Consider the following 19,572-nt stretch of genomic DNA (forward strand, 5'->3'; position numbering starts at 1 on the left):
GGGTTGATAAGTCCGAATTGTGATGTTACAGATGTTAAAAAATAAATTCTGGTGGATAACGTGAACCAAACGTGTACTTTGTTGAGATAGCACTGTATATGAAATGAATGCTCATTTTGCTTCTATTTATATGATTGGACTCGGCTAAGAAATTCGAAGATGCGGCGTTTGAAAACGCCAACGAACGTTTTGTTGTCCGAACTTCCAAGTGTCAAAACTTTTTTCTAATACACTTGAATGATTCTTTTATTCTTTCACTTTGATCAACGATGATCACATTCAAGTTTTTGTCCACTATCTATTATTGTTCCGGAGACCGTAATGAATGATTCTCTTTTTCTTTCACTTCACGATTCGATTGGCCATTTTTGCCCACTTTGTGTTTTTGTTCTTGCTTTTACCAAAGTTAGATTTTTTTCATTGTCAAGTGCCCACTTTTTCAAGCGTTCGACACTTCGACTTTCGTTTCGACCAAACAAGTCATTTAGTTTGGCTTTCTACAGTTCTATAGAGTGTGTGGATATTGCTCACTCTAGAATAGAGACAAAACTTAATAGAATACTTCTTCCATTTCATATTAGAAAATGTTTTTTTTTAAGAATATGAAAAAAACATGTTGAAAGTAACTTGTTAACTTTAATTTTCATTATTAAATGGTTGTGTAAAATAGAAATATAGGAGATAGCATATTTTTAAATACGTGTGCATCATTTTATTATTATATCGATTGGAATTGTAAAAAATTACCATACCAATGCTATTAGGGGATACCTACAATACCAATGCTGAATTATATGAGGCTTGAAACACCAAGAATAATTAAAGTGATCCCTTATGCAACTTAAAAGAAATTGACTTCTTGTTGTTGGTAACTCAGTCAGATTTAATCATATTATTGAATTTAGGAAATATCAAATATGATCAGAAGTGACTTTACATAGAGTGTTACGATATATATTGAAAGAAACAAAACTAAGAAGTGACTTTACATAGTGTTACGATATATATTGAAAGAAATAAAACTAACCCTATAATTAACTAATGGTAATCTAGTGGCTGCATGAAGCATTATAGAATTTCTAGTTAGCCATTAACTCATATATCAAATTTCAATTATAGTTAGCCATCATTATACATATCTTAAATGGTAAAAGTACGTAACAAAAATTAAATTAGGAGACTAGTTTGACTTCGTCCCAATTATGAATTAAAAGTGATTTATAAAAACTATAAAAAGTTATAATATACTCGGACGTGACAATAAAATTAGAGTGATTTATTTGACAACGTGCCGTAATAAAGCATCGACAGAACGCTCTTGCAAACACATTTCTTTGGGTAAAAATATAGACAACAGGTGTTGAAAGATGAAATTGTTAAAGCTTGACCGTATTGAAACGATAATGTAATTAACACGCACATAAAATATCTATGACCACTTTCAATGGTGTTTTACAAAGACTCTTACCAATTAAAATAAAGAATAAAATTAAAAAAATAAGAGATTCTAAAACCACCTCCAATGGAGGGTTTTACAAAGACTTTTACCAATTAAAATAAATAATAAAATTAAAAAAATAAGAGAGAGAATTCTAAAAATCCTAATTTCAGAACCCCATTGTATAGAATATCTACATGTGTGTCATTCATATTGGTTAGTTTTTAATTTTAGAATTAAAATTTAATTATATAACTATATTATATTAAAATATTAATATTTATTTGTTTACATATCCAAAATAAATATTTTATCATTGGAGGTGCTCTAACAACTCTACATGTATCACCTCCAGAAAATAAATCAAATAATGATTTTGAAAAATAGATTTAAAGTGGTAAACTCAATTAACAAAAGAAATAGTCCAAATACTCTAAAAAAAAGAATTACAAAATTGATAAAAATCGGACTTAACAAAAAACGAAACGTAATGCAACGCCTTTTAGAAAAAGCAGTCCAACACTGAACGATTCTCTTAATTCTTGACCCAACCATTTTCATTTGGTGAAAGCGTGGCTTTCTTAAAGCCTCCCATAATATATTATAATTATAACTTTTTAGTAATAAAACTCGATTCTTATTTTGTTGTCTTCTCATATAAACCAACGTGTTTTTATTAAAATTCGATATGTTTTTTTTTTGTTCGAAAATACGATTTGGAAAAAATTCCGAAATTCCTTCAACCTTTTAAATTATAGTAATTTCTTATAACAAACTCCGAATATTTACGTCATTCAGATTTTTCTAATTTATATTTCTTCCCCTACACACAGTATCTCATTAGGGATACAAGTTTTTTTGTGTGTTTGCGCGTCCCTCTTAAACGATTTGCAGATTCTCAATTCTGCATTCACTCTCTGATGTATCCATCAATCGAAGACGACGACGATCTTCTCGCTTCTCTTTGCTTCGATCAAAGGTTCCTTCGATTTCTCCTCTATTCATTCTCCTTCATGTTCTTCTGCTTTTCAAGTTTTGATTGCTCAATTGTGATGTGTTATACCTTTGAATATCTGGGTTTCTTAATAGTCTCGAAATTTCAATCCAATTTCACATTTCAATCGCAATAAACGTTGGCGAAACCTAAAAACAATGTTGGGTTTCTTAAAGTTTTGATTTTGAATACCACAAAGTTCTCTCTTTTCATTGATGTAGATTTTTACTCTTGAATCTGCAGCGATGGAGCTGAAGATCCTTACGCATTTATACAGACAGATCAGGAAAACCTCTTTCCGGAATTTGGGTCATCTGGTGTGAATCTGCAGGCAGAGCAAGGACAAGTATGTAACATTGGAGCTCAATTCGATTCATTTAGTGGAAACTTTCCTCAAGTCTATAGTAGCAGCATTGGATCAGCACAATTGGATTTGGGGGCGTCGTATAGTGGAGTTTTGCAGCAAGAGGCGCATCAAGTCTGTAGCTTTAGAGGGCAAAACAACGATTCATCGACTCGTGTGCATCAGGAACATGAACAAGTGTGTAGTGGTGTTGTAGTGGAAATCAACTCTTCATCATCTATTGGAGCTATTAAGGAAGAGCAAGAACATGTTCAGGAAGAATGCTCAAGAAAGAGGTAAAGTGTTTTGAGAATCCAAATCCTTGCTCTTTACGTTTCTTTGTTTCTGATGATTTCAATACGCTAAAGCGTTATCTGTGGTGTGATATGTGTTTCTTTTGGTAAAACTCTTGTGTTTGATTATTTATATATGTTTTCTTGGGGAGGCGTGTGGGATTATTTGCGACCTTTCTTTCACTATTATGTTGTTTGTTTACCTACAGGAATTACTTTAGTATCCACTATGTTGTTTTGATCTGATGATTTTATATGAACAGGGGACGAACTGGATCATGTAGCAAGCTAGGATCCAAAGCATGTCGTGAGAAACGGAGAAGGGAACAGCTAAATGAGAAGTATGTTCAGAGATTTTCCTTATGCGTAAAATGTTTGCACCGTGTTGTCCTGTGGTCTAATATGAATGAAAATTGGGTTCTTTTTCAGGTTCACGGATTTGAGCTCTGTTTTGGAGCCTACCAGGACTCCAAAGACGGATAAATCAGCAATTCTTGATGATGCAATCCGTGTTGTGAATCAGCTCAGAGGTGAAGCTCACGAGCTTAAAGAAACCAACCAGACACTTCTTGATGAGATCAAGAGTTTAAAGGTTGAATTCTCAACTTTGTTCCTAAAAACTGATTTCTAAAGTAATCTTTTGCAGATTCTGACTTCATTATCTATAAGGAGGCTTATTGGTTTCTTGTTTTTAACTTGTCTTTAATAGGCGGAGAAGAACGAGCTAAGGGAAGAGAAGCTAGTGTTGAAGGCAGATAAGGAGAAGATGGAGCAACAGCTGAAATCTATGGCGGTTCCATCACCGAGTTTCATGCACTCGCATCCAGCAGCTTTTCATCCGAGTAAAATGGCGGTTTATCCGAGCTACGGTTACTATCCAAACATGCAAATGTGGCCGTACTTGCATCCTCCAGAACGTGATACGTCTCAAGATCCGTCTCCTGCTGCTTAATCATTTTGATCATAATATATCAATCACTTTGGACGTTTTGTTCCTTTCTCAGATGATATATTCTTTATTATTTAGTTTTGCAGTAGTAACCATTGGGGGATAGAGAATTTTAATGATTCTTCCATTTTCAAGTGTTTAGCTTTGTTCTTAGGTTCTGTTTTGGAATAAAATGTCTGAGAAACTTGTGAATTTTATTGTCTCTTGATCAAATAGCACAAAGGTGGAAATAGATAAAACTGAGTATTGCACCAAATGTAAAGGAATCTGAAAATTCAGGGAGTGGATTTATATTAAACAAAAGTACTCAAAAGATAGTGGTCCAAGTGGGTCCTAGTAGAAGAATCTTAACCACTCTTTCAATTACTCATTAATTCCAAGCCGTTGGATCTTTGCCATCTTTTAGCTTCAAAGCAAGGCAAAACCACCACCAACCGAATTTTACATGTTTGCATCATTTTTAGTTTGATGATCCAAACGAACTCGGAAGATACATGAATATATCTATTTTAGTACCATTGTCCATAATTACAACAATAGACAAAAGTGCTCAATCTAAAAATCTGTTAATTTATAACATCAATTTACAATCATTTTCTAACAAAAGAGCTGTGACAGTAATTTCAGTATACACTGAGAATTATAAAAAAAATGGTGTAATCGTTTCTATTAACAAAGTAAAGAATCCAAAAATCTCAAAATGAGTTTGTGTAAAGAGTATATATATGGAAATTGTACAAGAGTGTTGAACCTTTCTTTTCTTGTATAATCACCCAGAAGCAAGTAACCAAAGTGTGGTAAGTGAAGAAATGGCGATGGTGATCCAACAAAGGAAAGCTAAGGCAACAGAGAGTTGATACCTCCAACACTCTCTTTCAAAACTGCAGCTTCCTAAATCCCCAAAGTATAACACATTGATTCCTGCAGAGGACGATGCTCCCGCTAGTGACAAAGTCGCTGTTACCTAAAAAAAACAGCAAGATCGTTCAAAGTTTTGATTATTTCTTGTGTTAACAGAGAGAAAGAGAGACACTTACCCAATCTCCAACTACAAAGAGACTGACTAAAACAGGGCTAAGAAGCGTTTTCTTTCTCACTAATGCGAAGGTGTCTAGTATCGCTAGACCGAAACTCCATATGAGCTGCAAACCCATTGCTGCAATTAAGTAGCTGCAACAAAATAAGCAAAAAGTTCATATCTTTCTCCACTACATACGCTTGAGAATGCTAGATCGTATCAGAATCAACGATTCCAAAATCAGATGTTTACATCTGAGAGAGATCAAACTTTGATGATTCTTTATACGTTTTCAAGATTTTCTTGAACTTCAAATAACAAAAGAACCAAGCAGGGCTTTCGATTTATCTAGTCCAGTACTCCAGTTTCGTAAAATCTAGCGTCTTGATGTTTGAAACATAATAGCTACAGTCATCTAGATGAATACAATATCCATGAAGCAATACGAAATCAAGCCACACTTGTCTAGAACAAGATCTTGGAGGTACCAAACATCAGACTCCTAATACTAAATCCACAGGTAAAGAAGAGTTAGGTAGGATTCTGAAAGTAACTTTATCTACGGATTGGATCTGTACGATCCTACCTAAATCTCAAAACCACACTATTCAAGAACTCAGTGCCGAGCTTGATCAAAACGACAAAAGAGTGGAGTTTTACCAGAAAGCAGTGAAGCTGAAGAATCCACCAGAAGTAACCATGTAAGAAATCGAGCCAGCAGCAAAAACACACTGCGAAATTCTCAAGAGCAGACCAGTCAAAGTCCCTGGTGTTCCAGGGATATCTATCATTTCTCTTCCAAGTCACCTCAAAAATCCCCAAAATCAAGACAGACCCTAATCGTCAAATTATAGTCTTTGATTACTTCTCCGAGGAAAACTCAGAATCCGGCCGCAAAAATCCCAAATTTCTGGAAAGCTCAGGCGATTTTTCCGGTGAGAAGACAAAAAGCTGAAATTTTTTGCGGTTATCAGTGTACGAGATTGAGGAATCAGAGGAGTAAAATATGGGGATTGAAGACTTTTTTGAAGAGTTATTGTTTTCCTCTTCAACAGAAAAAGAGCACATAGAGAGGAGGAGAGAGGATGGCGAAGAAGAACAAATGCGCATTTTTGAGTTTTGTGTCTTTGTTTATTGGAAAAGTGGAAAAAATTATAAAACAATAAAATAGCTAATGGCGAAAGTGATGGACAAATTTCTGTGTGTTTGTTTATTCATCTTTGAGCTTTCGCATTGTTGGAAGTTCACTTTTTTCCATTGGGAAATTATTACTTTTATTAATCTGGATTCAATTAATTTTTTGATCAGGGTTTTGGCCTTTTATGTTGTTTATTATTGGTTTGTTTTTTTTATAATGTAGTTGAACTATTTTTTACTAGTTAATTACTCAGCCAGAATATGTCCAACTTTATTGGCAAACCAAACAAAAAAAGTCCAACTTTAAATAAATATTTCAAAACTAAAATGATTAGATCACTGCGGTGAAAAACATCACTATAATATCATATTTGCAGCTCTTCTGTTATAAATCAGAATCCAAACATATAAAAACTAAAGTAATCTTGTAAATTCAGTTCTATTGACCAATTATTTAATAATTAGAGAAATTTTTAGGTTTTGAACCCGTGCGAAATCGACTAGAAGAATAGTTTTTAATCAATAATGTATTATTAAGATTTAAGAGCAATTTGAAAGAAGAAGAATAATTAATAACAGAAAACACAATAAGCTAATCGATTGATCTTGAGCAATTTGAACTTGTTTGGGAGACGAAAATACAACATCATAATGATCAAATGCTTACTATTTATTTATAACAAAAAAAAACACATAGAGATCCATTGTTTGTTTGAGTTGACAAAAAAAAAAAGACACAAGTGAAGAAGCCAGATTGGCTCAATTAGTTTTGGACTTCTTGGACATTTTCTTCAGCATCTCATACTTATATTTCATTGCAATGAAATACACCAACGAACCTACTATTCCAATGACCTGAGAAGAACAAAAAAAGGCACAAACAGTTTCAGTTTCTGACTATTTCTTGTTTGATGAATTTATGTTTTCGTAATGTTAACAATTGGTTTTTAGTTATCAAGACCTTAATGAACCTCATAAACGATGTGTTAAACTCGCTAGGTGTGAACAGAGGATTCGAGATGGCTAGTCTTGCAATCTGTAATACATAACCAAGAAGAATATGTAACAGTGTCGACATAATATATATTATGTATAAATCATTTTGAGTATGTACCTCATATAATTGAACGAAAATTCTTTGGCGCAACTCTTTGTTAACCATTGATTTATATAAGCTCATGGCCACTCCATCATCTGCTGATACTGTCTCGTTCACAAACTAATCATACATTTCACTATAGTGTTATTGTTAAGTATATCCGTTGGGTTCGAATTCGAGTAATAATATCATGGGTTCTCTTTTCTTTTGCCGAGACTCGAAAGTCTTGAGCAAATACATATATACCTTGCAAATTTCTAAATTAACCGACATTATTTATATATATTACCCATACCAACTATATATATATATATGAAAAAACTATACATATATATGTATGTTGATTTACAAATGACTATTGGAATCGAGGTACTTACCGCTTTGAATTTTGTGTGGAAGAGGCTGAAATTATCTCTATCATAATCGCGATTGTAGAAATCGTACAAGAGGGGGCTCAGTATTACTTGATATATAAGCTAAGATCAAACCATTTAGTGAATTTGGTTATTTATTTGAATTTTATTATTTTAGTATACTTTAATGAGATAATCAGGTAACTTAATATACCAAGAGAAAAGCTCCGAGGTAAGTGTTGAAGATGAACAAGATCCCCCCTAATACCTTCATCACTATACCAAGACTAACAATGTACTTTGCCTACAAAAAATAAAATCTCACACATATCAATCATAACGTATATATTAAATTGGTTAATGTTCTTCTTTCTGTTTCATTTCACACTTTCGTATAATAAATGATCACCTGGTTTTCAAAGAAACCAAGTTTTGGTCTTAGGGCCTCGACCGCTACTCCACCATTAAGACTGATTAATATTCCATGATAGCTTAGGGGACAGAATAAACCATGAAAGAGCTTGAGGAAACAAAATTAATATATTTCAATTTAAATATAGTATTTTGATTAGTACTTACTCTCTCCATGCAGATAAGATGAACGCAAATGCGAAAACAAGTCGACCGGCGTGCATAAGATACGACATTTTCTGAGTATTTTCCTCATATGCAACCACCTTTTTTTGGGGTTTGTCCATAATTTTTTGAACTACGCAAGATTTATTGACCGTATAACGATGTCTGTATATATAAATGTAAGAGACGGAAAAGAAAGTGAAGTGCTTGAATCACCAAAGACACGACCTTTTTATAGAAGGAGGAAGAATAATAATCAACTATTAGAAAATGGTTAATCTTTAGGTCAGAATTAATTAAAATGACATATCGTTTAAGAATCTATGACACTTCTAATATAAAAGCTGACTTCTGGTAAAGTAATATGTGAAAACAAATTGGTGATCTAATAATTGAATAACTCATTATGGAATTTGGGTGAGCAAAATTTTTGAGTTTTTCCACAACGATTATTATAGTTAATTGCTGTAAATGTCTTAAATATCAATAATTTTGGTGTTTCATAGATTTTGGAGAGTAGCTTGAGATCTCTCGATATAAAATAAAAATGTATGTGAAGGCAAAGACTGTATATCAAAATTATGAAGGTACTTAGTTTCTATCTTAGAGGAACATAAATAATAAATTAAGACTTGGACGTTAATTCTTTTTAAACGGAAAATTTATAGGTATGTGAATGCTAATTTAGTTTCCATCAAAGTGGACTTGCCTTAAAAAACGACCAGAACTCACATTCTTCTCAAGCCTAAACCAAAATCTAATAACGTTTAAAATGACAAGGGATATGAATCTCTAAACTATTATTTAAGTAGAAGTTTTTAAAAATAAACTTAAATGTGTAAGTTATTATATGAAATGTCATTATAAATAATAAAATATAATTGAAATAAAAAAAGATATAATTATTTTTTAAGATTATATAAAAAATTTGGAAAGTATATATTTTTCATTAAAGAGGTTATTTCTTATTTAGTTTCTTAATTATTATATATATATATATTTAAAAATAATAGCAATCTATATATATATATTAAAAAAATATATATCTATTAAAAAAGTTATAATATTTTTTATTATAATTTATTATATTCTATTTGAAAATATATAAAAAATTAAAAAAAAAATTTAATATATAAATAGTTAGACACAAAAAATTAATTTTTGTAAAAATTTATGGACTGACTATAAAAACTAGAATCATTAAACGATGTATATTAAAGTTATGTATTCAAGATTATATATTTTTCTGGACTAGTCAAAACAGTTTAAAAAAAAATTAAAACAGATTAAATAAACAGATTAGTTTGGTTTGACATCTCTATCTATAATCATTAATCAGTAATTAAACATATTATAAAATCAGAATAAAATCAATTTTTCTTAAATTTCTAATATTTTAAGTTATAATGTAGTTGAACTATTTTTACTAGTTTATTGCTCAGCCAGAATATGTCCAACTTTATTGGCAAACCAAACAAAAAAGTCCAAATTTAAATAAAAAAATTTCAAAAGTAAAATGATTAGATCATTGTAGTGAAAAACATCACTATAATATCTCTTTGCAGCTATTCTGTTATAAAACAAAATTAATTTAAATATAGAAAAACTAAAGTGATCTTATAAATTCAGTCCCTATTTTTGCTAAACATATGACCAATTATTTATAAATTAGAGAAATTTTAACATAACTAATTATTGAACTCGTGTGAAATCAAAAAGGAGAGACTTAAATTTTAAGAACAAAACAGATTTGAAAGAAAAAGAAAAATAACAGTAAACACAATTAGCTAATCAATTGATCTGAGACATTTGAACTTGTTCGGGAGATGAAAATACAACACCATAATCAAATATGCTTACTATTTATTTATAACAAAAAAAAAAACATAGAGAGATCCATTGTTTGTTTGAGACATAAGTGAAGAAGCCAGATTGGCTCAATTAGTTTTGGACTTCTTGGACGTATTCTTCAGCATCTCATACTTAATTGCAATGAAATACACCAATGAAGCTACTACTATTCCAAAGCCCTGAGAGAAAAACAAAAAAAGACAAACAGTTTCAGTTTCTGACTATTTTTTGTTTTCGTAATTTTAACAATTGTTGTTTGGTTATCAAGACCTTAATGAACCTCATAATCGATGTGTTAAACTCGCTAGGTGTGAACAGGGCTAGTTTTAAATGTCAAATAAGCTTTTTGCAATGAATTTAAATCACAGGGCTTTGATTCTTTTTTTTTTTTTTGGGTCTTACTAATAAGGAAGAGGTTGGCGATAAGGCTTTTGCCATACAACTTGTGGAATAGAACAATAGGTTGTGAGCAAGAGATTGGCGATGAAGCTTCATTTCTTTTGTGAATATTTAGATTGGTTAACCTCATGCACATACTCGATCACCAAATACGCTAGAATTGCTAGATTTGGCACTGCTCTTCTTCACGAATCATGAATTATTATAGCACCATTAGTCACGACTCACGACTGAAGTAATTAAACAACATGGAATAGAGAGAGAGGGAGAGAGAGGTAATGGTTGTTCCTTAGCCAAAAGATTATTCGAATTCGATATAAGATTAATACATAAAGATAAAGGGAATGACATTGAAATCTGTAAAGAAAATGTAATATATATAAACGGGCTTAGTTTCAGTCAGTTTTAACCTTGGATTCCTTCTTGGCTTTGTTGAGTTTGTGCTTCATAGTCAAGAAAAAGAGCAATGCTCCTACTACGGCCAGTGCCTTGAGGAAGCTTAAGAGCTGTCGAAAAAACTCGTTATGTCCGAACAAGGCCGGACTTGTAACTGCGTGGTCCGCAAGCTACACAAAACACATAATACTCGGTCAGGTCATCGCAAAGATCAAGAAATCTAAACTTATCATACGTTGGCCTCAAGAAAGCACCTCACGGAATTTTGATATGACTTGCTCAATTTGCTGCTCGTCAAAATTTGACTTGTAGAAATTGTGTGCGGCATCGTACGACACAGTTTCGTTCAGGATCTAAACAAACAAAACCAGAGACAATATAGGAAAAACATTGAGATTTGTAAGAAACCTTAGTGGCTGAAAAGGAAGAAATATATCTTGTTATTACCGTTTTGAATTTGAGATAAAGCAGTCCAAATTCTACAGTGTCGATACGATGGTTGTAGAAATCATGATGTATCATTGTAGCAATGCCTTGGTGTAGAAGCTATATAACCACAAGGAAACAGATTGACTTGGCATGAAACCAAGAGATCAAGCTATAACTACAAGTGATGCAGCTCAAAATAAAAAGAACTACATAATATTCCTAGTTTAATTATTTCATATATTTAAGTAGTTATCTTGTTCTAATTAAAGTTAGTTAGGGTTTTCAAGCTTTCTTTAAAATAGTTTTGACTGATTAATATTATAGACTTGTTTCGATAGTTTTGGTAAAGCTCACCGATTCATAAAAGGCTCCATTGTATTTGGAGATTCTTAGACTACATGAACTATCTTACAATTAACTAGATTCCACTAAGTTAATAAGAGCAAATTTGGAGTTAGTACCAATAAAAATGCTCCAAAGAAGCTGCCATAGATGAAGATAAGTCCACCAAGGGTCTTTACTATGATACTAACTGCCATAAGATGCTTAATTTGGTCTCCTGAATAGCCAAACTTCGGTCTCCAGTAATCAGCTGGTCCTTCCCAATTAGATCTGAGCTCCATGTAACTAAATATAACATAAAAAAACAAAACAAATAAACAGAGGAGTTTCAAGAGCCTCCTTGCTAAAACAGAGGAGTAATTGAAACAGTCAGGAATCAGAAATGAGATGGGACATAGACAATGGACCAATCCACAGGAACTCATGAAATTTAAAAGTTACTTACAATCATTCAATGTCAAACAATTTTCCAATGTTTCTATGAATTCAAGAAATCAATCTGATCATGTATCTATTTGAATTCCATGTAAAGATAATGATGATGAGGATATTAAAAGAAAAAGGTAATTAAGAGGAAAACAGAGGAAGTGGTTGATGGGTCTTACTCATGCCAAGCAGAGAGGAAGAAGGAGGAGGCAAAAAGAGCTCTTCCAATAGTTTCGACATGGGGGAAAGTAGCAACTTTTCTTCCTAAATTGTTCACTTTTCTCTGCACAAAATCCATTTCTGATTCTCTTTATCCTATAAAAATAAGCCAGAGGGAAACGATGATGATGATTCAGATGGAAATAAAGTTCTAAACTTTTGAAGATTGTGCGTTCAGAAAGAAAGTCGTACTTACGCTATGCCAAATAGAGAAAGCAATGAAGAAGAAATGAAAAAAATTGAGAAATTCACAAATCACAAGAGAAACCGCAACTCGATCGGTCTTCGAATCATTCTTCTTGAAACAAATATGTGGGTGAACTTTGCACGTTCTAAGCGTTTTTTCTTTTTTTAGCTTAAAGAAAATTTGATTTATTGCATCAAGATTAGAAAAAAAAATGTGAAACTTCAAAGTAATGATATTATTGTAATCATGTGTTACAAAAAGAATCTTCAAAGTGAAAAAAATTTACTTTGGGAATTATTAGATAATGTAGATGAAGAATATTGGAGAGGTGATATGTGCATAGCAAATGTCATTGCCAGTAATTCCGTAACATTTTCATCGGGAAATATAAATTATTTAGGTTTAGATGCCAACATAATTATTCCAATTATGTAGAAGAAACAAACAAACAAATAAAAACATACTCAGTCCAATTTAAACACGGACAAAAAAGTGGCTCTAAAAGCTCTTGACAATTGGCTTAGGCATTGGACACTTGTCTATAAAACATGCAATGCCATGGACACATGTTAACAAATTTTACAGCAAAAGCCAAATCGTTAAATCTATCTCAAGGTGATACAAGAACAGAAGAACTGATAAAACTTAAAAGGAAAAGTAAGATGGAGAGAGAAGCTCTCGTAGAAGGGTTTGGTGAAAAAAAAGGAAAAGGTAGATAGAAAATAAAAAGGTATAGAGATGTGTATTTTACTTTGGTGACGAAGAAGAGTCAATAATCAAGGAAGAAGAACACTGACGGTAAAAAATCATCCATTCCTTGTGAAATCGTAGAGAAATTATTGATCGTAACTGTAACCTATTTTGATAATGCCTTTTGTTTAGTTTAATGTAATTTGGTAAGAAGTCGGAGGCCACGTTAAACACATGATTACAATAATATCACCTTATCACTACTTTGCATATTCTAATTAAACTTATTCATAAAATTATGACAGCAAGGCAACTAAGACATAACCATACTTATTTTATAATTATTAATATGTTCATAGATACTCATTGGAGATGGGTAATTGGCATATTGTGTTCCTCCATAATTGGTTTTGAATTGATCAAACAAAATTTCCTATAGGGATTTTACTTTTTCTTATGATGATTAGCTGTAATCACTCTGGTAATTGTTTTATATTCAAAGCCCTACCACGTAGGGATTATATGGGGGCAATTAATTAGTTGTCAATTTATCATGGGAACGCCACTGGAGCCAATTTAACCAATAATGTCACTATTTTATTAAAGAGTGGTATCATTCTCATGAACTTGGGTTATGCAATGCACATCTCTCTATTATATTATTATTTTAATTAATAGCTTTTTCGTAAATGTTGACTTAAAAAATACCCAAAGCATGATTCTCATCTTCTCTTAAAATATATACATTTTAAATCATTTTATTATGAACAACTTCTTCCTCGTCAATGGATGCCTCAATTAGATTTCTCTCTTTTATCCATCTTAAAGCACATATTTTCATTTCATATGCTACGGATTCACCAAAGCTTTACTTTTCAAACAAGTAAGTATCGTTGCCCCTAATCAACATCCGAATTCTAATCAACATCCGAATTCTTGTTTTTGATTAGTTCTTACAGTGAAAAAACAACAAGTTATACAAAAAAATGTTACTGTAATGCTTTTTCAGAAAATAAATTTAGTTTGTTTGTAGATCAGAGCTCTTGGCTTGATTAATGATTCTCATCAAGATTCTTGTGTATTCTTGATTTCTCTGTGCTGATATGAATTTTTTTTTCTGTTCTTACAACTATCTTAGTCAGGTTTTATAGCTAACATTGACATCAAGAACACAATTCGAGTATGTCGAACGTCAAGAACATGATGTGCACAACCTTAAAAAAGTCAATGCCAGCCATAGCTTTCTTCGGGAGATTGACATTTGCCTCTGTTTTTCTCATATCTGCATTTCAAGAGTAAGAATTTTATTAAGTAATTATTCGATTTGGTTGTCTTCAAGGAAGGCTTGATCTTAATTAACTTCACGTTTGGTCCACGTCTCTACTAGTTACGCTGATCATTTTGGCGATGGTGGACCTCTCGAAAAGACGATCGGACCAGCAGTGAATGTGATGACCAAATATGGCTCTAAGGTTCTCACGTTTTACACTGGAATGCAAGTGGTCGCGTTCGATGTTCGACTCTTAGAGTTTTCGCTTATAGGCGCAAAAGGGGCTGCAGCTTTATGGTTCATCTTTGGACAATCCATCCCAGCTTACTTCTTGGTAAAAAAACATAAATCTCTATCTTGAGAAAATGTTTGTCTATAAAAGATCTTGATCTCAAAACATGTTTTCTTGATTAAGCTCGCAACACAAATACTCTCAACTGTGATTCCTTTCCCGACCAATTTGAAAGACTTCACTCAGGTTATTTAACTTTATTAATTACCGCGTAAATTCATACATTGATCTCATGACCGAGTTACAATATTAATTAACGAAGATTTTGATTGATTTGCAGAACTTGACGTTAATCGGAGCGTTGCTCTATTACATTGGATTGAAGCATAGTATCGACAACCTCGAGGAGGGAGAGAAGAACAAGGAGAAGGAGACAGAAGATGATAAGACCTCAACTTCTAAAGCCAAAGCAAACTAAAATATAAACTTCACAAACTCATTACCTTACGTTGGTAGTTCCCATTCTATTATTTCCTTTTTTGGGCTTATTGTTATACTAAGAAATGGATATTAGTTTCGATCCAATGTTTCCTTGTGTTTCCTGGTTCCATCATTGGATTATTAAACTACAAAGAACGTAACTTCACGAACAACAATTATAAAAGGGAAACATTGGATCGTACAAAACTAGGAACCATAATTGCTACAAAAGTTGTTCAAGTATTTCAGCATTGGAGAGCAAATTGCAAAAGATAATATATATATGCGGATATGCCACTGAACAGTTTCACTAAACAATGCTGATCTAAGGGTTTAAGGACACTAGTTTGCTTTTACTATTGGAGTCTTTTTCCCGGTTTTGATGCTACTGAGTCTCCTTGAGCACAAAACAGATTTGTGGGTCGGTAATTCAATAGACTAAAGAAAGGGGGCAAAATCGAAATATATAGCAAGTTTAATCCAAAGAGGAAAGTGGAGGTTGAACACTTTGTACAACCAATGACGTGCTTCCTGAGTATGCATATCAAAGTTTTTCTCTTCATTATCTCACCGGATATTCAAGAATGACATATCTCCACCAGAGAAATATTTTTTTTTTGGTTTGGCCTATGCAGTTGCTGTTTCTCCTTTTCTCCCAATTTCTAGTCACAAAGTGTTGTACGTGTGTGTAAACTTTCATGATTGCATAGATCCTACGTGGATAGTTGGATCTCTGTATGTTAGATTGGATTTCAATCGTAATCAAATTAATGACTTAAATAGAAATATTTCGTAAACCAGAGAAAATGGTAGACCGAATAAGTCCAAGAGTCACCGGCATACCGCTTCTCTCCTGTGTTGCAGACGCATGTCATCATGGCTCCTGGAATATCTCTTCACGGAGACATCCCATATTATCCCTTATGCGCGCTCGTCTTCCTCGTGATCTTCCAGCGAATTTGACTATAGATTCTGATGTTTTTATGCGGATCTTCCCTGGAAATGTGGGATCACTTATTCTTCAACTGTCTTTTTTCGTCTGAGGTATGGAGTTCTCTCTTTTCGCTGAATGACATCTCTCCCCAACTTCTCTGGATGGCATTGTCGTATGGGTCCGGTCTTCTTTTCAGTCTTGGAAACTGAAGAGCATTTGCTCTCTGGTCTTTCAAGGGATCGTCTATTTACTGTCTAAAGAACGAAATAGTAGGTTGCACTCTTCCACTTCGAAATCGACAGCGGCCTTGGTTAAGGATCTTCAGATTACTCTTCGGGCCAAGCTTGCGGATTTGGATTGTAGGAAGTCTTCTTCTCCCTTGCCTAATGCCCAATTGATATCTTCGAGCTATGAGTCGTATCTCCACACCTGGTACAGGTTTTTTCAGCCCTATTTCATTTTGTTGCTGACCATATTATTAAGAGATATTAGGAGATATTAGGCTTATTGGGCCTTGTATAATTAGTTATTAGAATTATTAGAGTAATTTGTCCCACATTGCTAGTTTCTAACTTAAGATTGACTAATGTACTTGTATATATATGTGCCTTTAGACTGATGAATAAAGGACTTCCGCAAATTACTTTGACATGGTATCAGAGCCTAAGACTACATAAATTTTTGGTCTAGCTCTTGAATCAGAGCCTAAGGCTACATAAAGTTTTAGTCTAGCTCTTGATTCAAATTCTTGTTTATAAGTTGTGGTTTATTGGAAAAAGCAAACCGAAGAGGTCTTGCTCTTTTGTTTTTGGTGAACTCGGACCGACGAGGTTCGGGATTTCTGTAGAGCCATAAGGGCTTGGGATTTCTTTATTCGGTGGAGAAATCTGGAGAATTTCTCTGTTTTTTTTAGAAAATATGAGATTTCAGAGTCGAGGAGTTAAGTGTTCTTATTGTTCGAAGTATGGTCATGATGTGAGATCATGTTATCAGGTATATAGATATCCAGATTGGTGGCTGGAGAAGTATGGAAAACCTACGGAACATGTGTCACACACTGAAAAACGTGTGTCACACACGGAGGCGTCACATGTTGATCCTTAGGCTGTGACAGGGCTCAAGAAAGATCAATGGCATAAGCTTGTTCGATGGTTTGATTCGAGATTAGAGATAGCAAATCGTGTGAGTGATAACACCTATACAGATGAGTGGATTATTGATAGTGGTGCATCGCACCATATGACGGGTACGTTAAGTGTTATGTTTGATGTGCATAAAGTCTCACCATGTTTAGTGGGTCTGCCTAATGGAAATGTTGTGGTTGCTGATAGAGAAGGAAGTGTGGCATTGACGGAGAAGTTAACTTTGACACATGTGCTTATTGTCAAGGAACTCAAGTGCAATCTCATCTCTGTGTCACAGATTATTGATGCAATGAATTGCATTGTGTTGTTCTTCAAGCAAATGTGTCGGATACAGGATCTTGCTTTGCAAATTCTGATTGCAGTGGGTGAAAGAAAACATGGATTATATTTGCAGTGTGGCGAAGGTCAGTAAGTTGGGGTCTTTGGAACTTTGGCATAAAAGGATGGGACATGCTTCTGAAAAGGTTATTAGGAGATTGCCAGAAGTGGATCAAAAGAGTGTTAGTGTTTCTGATTGCGATGTCTGTTTCCGAGCAAAGCAGTGTCAGAATGTATTTCCTGTGAGCACAGAGAAAAGCAAAGAATGCTTTGAGATGATTCATTGTGATTTGTGGGGGCCATATCGAACACAGAGCGTGTGTGGATCCTCTTATTTTTTAACTATCGTGGATGATTATTCTAGAGCTGTGTGGGTTTTTCTTCTTGCTGATAAAACACAAGTTCAGAAAAAAAAATGGTAAATTTCTTTGCTCTCATTCAGCGTCAGTTTGAGAAACATGTGAAAATTGTGCGAAGTGATAATGGTAGTGAATTCATGGGTATGAAGGAGTATTTTCGTACATCAGGGATAATTCATCAAACTTCATGTGTGGGAACTCCTCAACAAAATGGTAGAGTGGAGCAAAAACATCAACATATATTGAATGTCGCACGAGCGTTGAGGTTTCAGGCAAATTTACCAATAGAACTTTGGAGTTATTGTGCTTTGAGTGCTGCATATCTAATCAATCGTACGCCTTCTGTGTTACACAATGGTAAGATTCCTTATGAAATATCTTTGGAAAAGCTCCTGCTTATAGTGAGATACGAGTTTTTGGATGTTTAGCGTATGCTCACAATCAGAAACGTCATGGAGATAAATTTGCGAGTAGAAGCAGAAAATGTGTATTTTTGGGATACCCTTATGCAAAGACGGGATGGAACTTATTTGACTTGGAGACACATGAAATCTTTGTTTCTCGGGATGTCACTTTTATTGAGGAACGATTCCCATATTTGGAGCTAAAAAATGCACAGGTGGATGAGCCTTCTAATTCTAATCAAATGAGGTTATATGTTGACGATATTGAACCTGCCTTGACAAGGGAAATTATACAACCTCTCACAAGAGATACAATGACACAGACTCAGGTTGTGTCAGACAAGGTTGCAGAAGAAGAAAGACAGACTATAGGAAACGAAATACGCGATATCTTAGGAATTACAACGCCACAAACTGAACCTACATCGGTTACACAGTCTGAGATTGTGCAACCTGCTTTAGTGACAGAACCTGCATCGGTTACACAGTCTGAGAATGTGCAGCCTGCTTTAGTAACATAACCTGCATCGGTAACACAGGCTGAAACTGTGCAACAGCCTGCATCAACAGAAACTTTGGGACGAGGAATGAGAAAGAAAGAATCTTCTGTCAAGCTATGCGACTATGTGTGCAATACGACATTTACAATGAATACTTCCACTGTGAGTCAGGAGTTGAGTAATGATTATGGTATTGAGAATTATGTGAATTGTGAAAGGTTCTCTGTGTCACACAAGGCATTTCTGTGTAGTATAACTGAAGGAGTTGTGCCGAAAAGTTTTGCTGAAGCCATGAAGGATCCGCGATGGAGAGAAGCTATGAGACTCGAGATTGAGGCCCAAGAACGAAATCAAACATGGTTGATTGAACAATTACCACCAGGTAAGCATGTGATTGAGTGTAAATGGGTTTATACAATTAAGTATAATGCAGATGGCTCCATTGAAAGGTATAAGGCGCGACTCATGGCATGTGGCAATCGTCAAAAAGAAGGGATTGATTATTCTGATACATTTGCTCCTGTAGCAAAGATGATCACAGTTTGATTGGTTCTTCAAGTTGCCGCTGGGAAAAATTGGGAGCTACATCAGATGGATGTGCACAATGCGTTTCTTCATGGAGATTTGGATGAAGAGGTCTTTATGAGGGTACCTCAAGGTTTTGGTGCTTCTAAGAAGGGTATGGTATGTCGTTTGCGTAAGTCGCTGTATGGTTTGAAACAAGCTCCACGATGTTGGTTCGCAAAACTGTCGAATGCACTTTTGGGGTACGGTTTTACACAGAGTAAGGC

At 34.0% G+C, this 19,572-nt stretch overlaps 5 protein-coding genes across 9 annotated transcripts; 2 read left to right on the forward strand and 3 right to left on the reverse strand.

The window, feature by feature from the left end:
• The first annotated feature begins 2,286 nt into the window (after positions 1-2,286).
• On the forward strand, positions 2,287-4,255 carry LOC18025066 (transcription factor bHLH34). The gene is made up of 5 exons (XM_006406002.2): positions 2,287-2,417; positions 2,676-3,071; positions 3,332-3,409; positions 3,498-3,660; positions 3,778-4,255. The coding sequence occupies exons 1-5, from the start codon at positions 2,359-2,361 to the stop codon at positions 4,018-4,020; spliced, it is 939 nt and encodes a 312-aa protein (XP_006406065.1). The 5' UTR covers positions 2,287-2,358; the 3' UTR covers positions 4,021-4,255.
• A 412-nt stretch (positions 4,256-4,667) lies between these two features.
• Positions 4,668-6,133, reverse strand: LOC18023339 (CASP-like protein 5B3). The gene is made up of 3 exons (XM_006406003.2): positions 5,696-6,133; positions 5,055-5,187; positions 4,668-4,981 (listed from the first exon to the last, which is right to left on the reverse strand). The coding sequence occupies exons 1-3, from the start codon at positions 5,824-5,826 to the stop codon at positions 4,787-4,789; spliced, it is 459 nt and encodes a 152-aa protein (XP_006406066.1). The 5' UTR covers positions 5,827-6,133; the 3' UTR covers positions 4,668-4,786.
• Positions 6,134-6,931: 798 nt separating this feature from the next.
• Positions 6,932-8,322, reverse strand: LOC18023340. The gene is made up of 7 exons (XM_024160016.1): positions 8,204-8,322; positions 8,034-8,115; positions 7,839-7,928; positions 7,649-7,747; positions 7,287-7,391; positions 7,134-7,208; positions 6,932-7,027 (listed from the first exon to the last, which is right to left on the reverse strand). Exons 1-7 carry the CDS (start codon positions 8,320-8,322, stop codon positions 6,932-6,934), a joined length of 666 nt encoding a protein of 221 aa, XP_024015784.1.
• A 2,522-nt stretch (positions 8,323-10,844) lies between these two features.
• Positions 10,845-12,815, reverse strand: LOC18023341. 3 transcript variants are annotated; one of them, XM_024159928.1, is made up of 6 exons: positions 12,736-12,815; positions 12,223-12,358; positions 11,737-11,902; positions 11,294-11,392; positions 11,101-11,199; positions 10,845-11,016 (listed from the first exon to the last, which is right to left on the reverse strand). In XM_024159928.1, the coding sequence occupies exons 2-6, from the start codon at positions 12,339-12,341 to the stop codon at positions 10,846-10,848; spliced, it is 654 nt and encodes a 217-aa protein (XP_024015696.1). In that variant the 5' UTR covers positions 12,342-12,358; positions 12,736-12,815; the 3' UTR covers position 10,845. The 3 variants fall into 3 exon arrangements, with proteins under 3 accessions (XP_024015696.1, XP_024015695.1, XP_006406068.1); XM_024159927.1 differs by lacking the exon at positions 12,736-12,815 and adding an exon at positions 12,459-12,650; XM_006406005.2 differs by lacking the exon at positions 12,736-12,815 and adding an exon at positions 12,455-12,579.
• Positions 12,816-13,083: 268 nt separating this feature from the next.
• LOC18023342 lies at positions 13,084-15,333 on the forward strand. 3 transcript variants are annotated; one of them, XM_024159881.1, is made up of 5 exons: positions 13,084-13,247; positions 14,278-14,434; positions 14,527-14,743; positions 14,825-14,887; positions 14,982-15,333. In XM_024159881.1, the coding sequence occupies exons 2-5, from the start codon at positions 14,322-14,324 to the stop codon at positions 15,117-15,119; spliced, it is 531 nt and encodes a 176-aa protein (XP_024015649.1). In that variant the 5' UTR covers positions 13,084-13,247; positions 14,278-14,321; the 3' UTR covers positions 15,120-15,333. The 3 variants fall into 3 exon arrangements, with proteins under 3 accessions (XP_024015649.1, XP_024015650.1, XP_006406069.1); XM_024159882.1 differs by having other exon boundaries at positions 13,087-13,247; positions 14,282-14,434; XM_006406006.2 differs by lacking the exon at positions 13,084-13,247 and adding an exon at positions 13,929-14,022.
• The last annotated feature ends 4,239 nt before the right edge of the window (positions 15,334-19,572 follow it).

Source organism: Eutrema salsugineum, unplaced genomic scaffold, assembly GCF_000478725.1.
Source record: "Eutrema salsugineum unplaced genomic scaffold, Eutsalg1_0 scaffold_13, whole genome shotgun sequence".
Classification (NCBI taxonomy): Eukaryota; Viridiplantae; Streptophyta; class Magnoliopsida; order Brassicales; family Brassicaceae; genus Eutrema; species Eutrema salsugineum.